At 32.5% G+C, this 7,191-nt stretch overlaps 1 protein-coding gene across 1 annotated transcript; it reads left to right on the forward strand.

Annotated features, from left to right (window-relative positions):
* Positions 1–2,319: 2,319 nt before the first annotated feature.
* Positions 2,320–6,964, forward strand: LOC123225866 (chaperonin 60 subunit beta 3, chloroplastic-like). The gene is made up of 15 exons (XM_044650177.1): positions 2,320–2,476; positions 3,225–3,474; positions 3,569–3,694; positions 3,876–4,013; positions 4,118–4,213; positions 4,320–4,562; positions 4,663–4,897; positions 5,175–5,344; positions 5,488–5,565; positions 5,656–5,727; positions 5,842–5,946; positions 6,129–6,221; positions 6,303–6,395; positions 6,491–6,617; positions 6,743–6,964. Exons 2-15 carry the CDS (start codon positions 3,235–3,237, stop codon positions 6,754–6,756), a joined length of 1,830 nt encoding a protein of 609 aa, XP_044506112.1. The 5' UTR covers positions 2,320–2,476; positions 3,225–3,234; the 3' UTR covers positions 6,757–6,964.
* Positions 6,965–7,191: the final 227 nt, after the last annotated feature.

Below are 7,191 nucleotides of genomic sequence, written 5' to 3' on the forward strand. Positions count from 1 at the left end.
CCTCTATTTTCATCTTCTTCATCTTGGGAGGAAAATACTTGTCTTTTTTCCTATTATTTTATTCATTTTTGCCAATCTAGATGGTTCTCTAAATCTTAACCTTTTAAACAATGCAAATTCATGCCAAGAAAGTTTAAATAATCTCCCATCCATGCTAAGCCACACTCGGTTTTCAATTCCTCAGTTTTCAACTTACTTATATGAGTATTATGACACAATTTAATGGAAAATTTGATGAGAATAGTGTATAAAACTTACCAAAACATGTGGAATTGAACAATTTCAATTGATTCTTTGTCAAGTTTCCCCTTATAGTTTCAAACACATAAATGACAAAGATTAGTTACAATCACTAGATAATACAAATCTTCTAGTGTTCTCAAATCATGTATCTATTTACCTATTGTCAACCTAACACTAAAAAGAGAAACATGCTTTAAACACCAAGTTTTTGTGTAGTCTAATCTAACCGAAATACTATTTTCTACCAGAATTGGTATGAAAAAGAAAAAAAGTCGGTTTAATCTAGTCAAAACCTCTTATTTGGCCATATTCAACCAACTAAATTTTAAAAAATTACCTAAACGTGATGAAATATATATGTTGTATTAATTAGATTCAACCAACTTATTTTCAAATGCACAGGTTTTGATAAAAAGAAATGCATGCTCAGTTTACAGTTTCGCACCCAAATTTCATATCTAGTCTCTCAATTCGCCTAATAAAACAACATTTAAGCATATATTTTGAATCTAAACCCTAAACAAACTAATCTAAAGTTACGTGACATCAAGCAAAGCTCTGAAAATTTGAATTTAAAGTCAATGTACAAATCAAACTAAAATATAAAAACTCTATGTACATAAACCCATCATTCCTACATGAGTCAATCAACAATAATCGAAACAACAACACTATCTTCAATACAACTAAATTTCACATTAATTAATTGATAAAAATTGGAGTAAAAGACTGTCACATACCTTGCATCTTAAAACAAGTCATTAAAGGTGAAATGAAAGATTGATTTTAATTGATTCAAATAAAAATTAGCTAGACTTTGACCAAAAAAAAGGGCTTAAAGATGGAGTTGAAGAAAATAGGTTTTTTTTTTTAATTTTAATTTACTTGTATTTTGTTAATCGTATTAATTGAGTGAGTAATACTATGTGTACTTATTTTTCGTACATAAATATATATATATTTATATGTGTCATTATATGATTGAGTGTTATTTTATTCTTAATTTAAAATCACTCAATTACATAATAATATACATCAAATATATACTCATTTGTATATCCAAAATGGGTCAACATAGTTTTAAAATTGAGAAAAGAGCTACTTTATGTAACAAAAAGTTATATGTTTTTAGTCTTCCACCTAAAAATTAAAATAGTAAAATGAGAACTCTTCTTAAAACCATTTATCATTATAAATAAAATACTTGGGAATTAGTTTCACCACTTCACTTGCACAAAAAAATAAAAAAAATAAATATTATTAGAGTTCAAAACAAATTTTTATTATAATGATTATTATTAATAGATAGACATTAAAATTATATATTTCAAAATTGATCTAAAAAATTTAGTTTAAAATATTCTTTTATAGTAAATATATATGAAATTATTTTAAATTAAAAATAAAATAATAAATATATTAATATCTAAATGAGTAGTTATTAATTTATTATCATAATGGTTAAATCATGTATTAGATTGTGTATCAAAAATCTAATTTTATATATCAAGTACTACATCATTTGGTATGATATAGTTTTTAAAAAATAAAATATTAAAATATTAAAAAAATAGTAAAAAAATCTAATTGACACGTTATTATTTTAGAAAATATCATAAATATCTTTAAAAATTTAAAATTTTTTATATGTATTTCTATTATATTATCATTTTCTCCAAAAAATGTATTTATTTATATCGATAATATATATTATATCGTACATATTATATCATATAATATGTATTTTATATCATATTAATTTTATATATGTTATGATATATATTATTTTATATTTATATTATAGTTTATGATATATATATATATATATATATATATATTGGTTTATAAAATAATAACAACTATAGGATTTATGGTGACCCTAGCGTTTTTTATAAAAAAGGAATTAAGTTGGCTTAGTCAAATCTAACCTTTACTTTATATTGTTATCAAATTTTTTAATAAAAATATAATAAAGTTGTTGTTGGGTGGAGATGAAATTTCAACAATAACATGACACGTTATAAAATCTTCCAGAGTGTTCTAAAATTAGACAAAGTAACTCGAATCCAACGGCCAAGATGAAGTAGAACTTTCAAGACCGTTTGCTTCATAACAGTATTCCCTTTTAAAAACCTAAACATTCTTTGTAAACTCAGCCACCTGCTTCTACTCCATAGTGCACAGACCTCCATATCTCATAAACCCTCTACTTCCGCTCTACCGCCGTTTCATTGTAAGTTCATACAAACCCTCCTACCCCTTTTCCTTTTTCTATGTATTTGTTTGTTTCCGTGTTGAAAATGGAAGATGGGTGGTGTTGCTATTTGTGTTATATGTTGAATTTTTCGTTTTCTGTTATGAAATATTGTTTCTAATAACTTTTCAAATGTTTGTTAGGTGTTTCTTGTAAATGGTTACTTTTGTTTTTGTTGATTTCTTGTGGGTAATTGATATAATTATGATATTGGTTTGTTTAGCTGAAGCAGGATTGGCCGATTTGAGTCCTTTGAGAGATTTATATTTGTTTTATTTTTTAATTTGAGCTGTGTTTGTGGAAATGAATATGTTCTAATTGGTTTTATGTAATTTAATTGATGAAGTAAGATCAATATGAGTGCTTGAAGAGAATTAGTTAGCTTTGTTGTTATATTTAAATTGTGTTGTGTTAGTGGTAATGAAAATAATTTGATTGCGTTAAAGTAATTTGATTGAGGAAATAAGATTGTGGACTTTTTGAGTAGCGAATTTTGGATGGTCTGTGGCGGTCTCGGTTTGAAATTGGGGTTTCTAACTGGGCTTGGGGTTTTTGGGTTATTGAACGAAAAATAATATTTTGAATTCAATTTTATTTGTGCTATTGTCCGTGGAATGGTATAGAATCTTGCTTTATTGTTTGTTTTTGGAATCGTAATGAATTTTTTTATCACGAGGTTGTGCTATCCTTGGATTGTTTGAGTTGAGCTTTCTGTGAATGTTGACAGCTTTAAGAATATGATGGCGTCGACTTTCACTGCCATGTCTCCAATTGGCTCTGTGGTTGCTCCTAATGGTCACATGACTGATAAGAAACTTGCTTCTTCTTCAAATAAATTGTCATCATTTGCATCCATTTCTTCGAGCTCTTTTGGTAGAAGACAGAGTGTTGCCCTATGCAGAATGCGCTCTCCTAAGATTTATGCTGCAAAAGATTTACATTTCAACAAGGATGGATTGGCCATTAAGAAACTACAAGTAAGTCTTCGTGTGAAGACTGATTAGTCAGTATGTTGCATTGTAGCTTTCTTCAGTAATTGAGGTCTTACTATCATTTATTCCTTTATTGTAGACTGGTGTGAACAAGCTTGCAGATCTTGTTGGCGTTACCCTTGGTCCCAAAGGCAGGAATGTTGTTCTAGAAAGCAAGTATGGCGCTCCAAAAATTGTTAATGATGGTGTGACTGTGGCTAAAGAGGTTTGCCATTTTTCTTTATTTTTTCCCCACTATCTTTCTCGTCTGTGAAGTCAGAGGTGGATATTGCTGTTCACAATTAAACTGTTTCAAGATTGGATTATACAGCTTCATTGTCTACTTCCTATACATGAACTATTTCTATGTAAGATCATTAAAGGGTTGTTCTTCCATCATTTCTCAGGTTGAGTTGGAGGATCCTGTTGAGAACATTGGTGCTAAGTTGGTGAGACAAGCTGCTGCCAAGACCAATGACTTGGCTGGAGATGGGACTACAACATCTGTTGTGCTTGCTCAAGGTCTTATTGCCGAAGGTGTCAAGGTTTGTATAGCATGCTAATTGTGAATGTTTTGGTGGACAGTTAAACAGCATTGTAATATCAGCTGTTATAGTGCCATCTGTCTAAATTGCTTTCAATTTTCCAGGTGGTGGCAGCTGGAGCTAACCCTGTTTTAATCACAAGAGGCATTGAGAAGACAACCAAGGCTTTGGTTTCAGAGCTCAAGTTGATGTCAAAAGAGGTAATCAAAACGGAATTTACCAATCTTTGTTAAATTTAGCATTTAATATGCCTTATTTATTTTACCAAGTTATGCATGGAGGATCAGGGATTTGTCTGGGTTTCAGGTTGAAGACAGTGAACTGGCTGATGTTGCAGCTGTTAGTGCTGGTAACAACTATGAAGTAGGGAATATGATAGCTGAAGCCATGAGTAAAGTGGGTCGGAAGGGTGTTGTGACTCTTGAAGAGGGAAAAAGTGCTGAGAACACCCTCTATGTTGTAGAGGGAATGCAATTTGATCGTGGTTATATCTCTCCTTATTTTGTCACTGATAGTGAGAAAATGGCAGTTGAATACGAGAACTGCAAGGTATACATTATTGAAAAATTTCATAGATGTGTCCTTTATTATATTTTCTGGGTTTGTTTTATTCTGAAGTTCACTCCTACATTATTTGTTTTAATTGCAGTTGCTGCTTGTTGATAAGAAAATAACAAATGCAAGGGATCTTATCAACATTTTGGAAGATGCAATTAGGGGTGGACACCCAATTCTGATAATTGCAGAAGACATTGAGCAGGAAGCTTTAGCAACACTTGTTGTGAACAAACTGAGAGGGTCATTGAAGATTGCTGCTCTGAAAGCTCCTGGATTTGGTGAGCGTAAGAGCCAGTACCTTGATGATATTGCTATTCTGACCGGAGGTAAGAGCATATATTTATCTACTTTTTGTGTTTTTTTTTTTTTTGGCTTATAGCTCACCTTTCTCCATTGTTTCTGATTTGTACTATGCTATTATTGAAGCTTGCTGACTTAGGATGATCACTCCTTTATGCAGATTGGCACAACACACACACACACACACACACACACACACATATATATATATATATATATATATATATATATATATATCCAATTAAACACATTCTTTCTGGTATATCTTGTTGATTGCTGAGAGGCGTTTTTGTTGTTGTGCAGGAACTGTAATCAGGGATGAGGTGGGACTTGCCTTGGACAAAGTTGGCAAGGAAGTCCTGGGTAATGCTTCTAAAGTGGTGCTCACAAAGGACACTACCACCATTGTGGGGGATGGAAGCACCCAAGAGGCAGTAAACAAACGAGTTGTACAAATTAAAACTCTTATTGAGGTGAGACTCACTTTCTCTCACTCCATACCTATGCATTGCAATGTGTGCACACATGCTTAGTGTTTGTTTATGTGGTTTATGATAGTAGTATTTTATGTAGTTGCTGTAGACTTCATATGCTAAAGTGAAATATCATCTTGCAGAATGCTGAGCAAGACTATGAAAGGGAGAAACTTAATGAAAGAATTGCAAAACTATCTGGTGGTGTTGCTGTTATTCAGGTAAAATTTTAATTACTATCAGAAAAAAATGTGATATATGATATCATTGTCAGTATATTTCTTGTATTGATGTCTTCATGAACTCTCAAGGTTGGTGCACAAACTGAAACCGAGCTCAAAGAAAAGAAACTGCGAGTTGAGGATGCTCTTAATGCAACAAAGGTAATACATGTGAATGACATTGTATCAAAATTTGGTCTGATACCACATTCCCCGTGGTGATTATTGTGCTTACAAGTGAAGAGTGTTAAATATAGAAATTCATATGATTTTCAGGCAGCTGTTGAGGAAGGTATTGTAGTTGGTGGTGGATGCACACTGTTGAGACTATCATCAAAAGTTGATGCCATTAAGGAAAGCCTGGATAATGATGAAGAAAAGGTAGTATGGTATTTCTGGTTTCATATTTAAACAATTTTTCAAAACTTCGAGTTCATGTTGGACCTGTGGCCTTTAGAATTTGATTCTAAGTTCTTAAAAGCATCTTGGCGGTTCTAAAAAAGTTTAAATGTTTTGAGGTTCTTTGGAATTGAATTGAATGGTGGTTGTAATATAAATTGCAGGTTGGGGCAGAAATTGTTAGGAGAGCTTTGAGTTACCCTCTGAAATTAATTGCAAAAAATGCTGGTGTTAATGGGAGTGTAGTCAGCGAGAAGGTATAGAAATTCTCCTCCACCTGTGAGGTTTACTATTGTTTTGACTTTTTTCTATTGAGAATTCTGTGTTTCAATTTACAGGTGCTCTCTAGTGACAACTTCAAATATGGATACAATGCTGCAACTGGACAATATGAGGATTTGATGGCTGCTGGAATTATTGATCCAACCAAGGTTACTAACTATTTAGTGTTTCACCTACCTTTCATGTGTTATCTCTCTATGGAGTTTGGCATGAGTACTAAGAAATTTTTTTTTACTCGATGCAGGTGGTCAGGTGTTGCCTAGAGCATGCTTCCTCTGTTGCAAAAACTTTCTTGATGTCTGACTGTGTGGTGGTTGAGATTAAGGAGCCTGAACCTGCAATGCCTGCTGGGAACCCAATGGACAATTCAGGTCTGTAGTTACTGAAGTTGAGTTTACCAAACTCGTTACCACACTATTTTCTTTCATTTGCGTACTTGCATGGAGCCCATGAATTTAGGTACTAACTTTATTATGTCTACCATTTGTTGCACCAGGATACGGCTACTAAATTAAACAAGATACAAAGGAGACAGCCAATAAGGTCCATACTCCATAGTAGCAACACAAGCTAGTGAGCTCCTTCTATTTTTGTAAAATTTAGCAGTTAGCATCACTATAGGTCATGGATTTGATGAGGATTAGTTTGCTAAGGAACCGGCTTGCAATTTAATGTACACTTGCAATGATTTGAGTGAAAGAAAATTCATCTTCCTCTATCTCATCTGATCTTATTCTTGTTATTTTATTGATTAGTATGCTTTGAAGCTTAAACCATCATTCCAAGACAAGAATAGTAGTAATTTCCCTCTGTTTTTCTCTTTCAGTGTTGTATTATATACTAGGATCTGTAGTTAGGTACAGCCCTTGGATCAAGGGCGGGGCAGCCATTGATTAAGGGTCACAGTGATAAGGGGAAAGCTTATCCCTTCAAATGAGGGTGTAG

The sequence above is a fragment of the Mangifera indica genome, chromosome 9 (assembly GCF_011075055.1).
Source record: "Mangifera indica cultivar Alphonso chromosome 9, CATAS_Mindica_2.1, whole genome shotgun sequence".
Taxonomy (NCBI): Eukaryota; Viridiplantae; Streptophyta; class Magnoliopsida; order Sapindales; family Anacardiaceae; genus Mangifera; species Mangifera indica.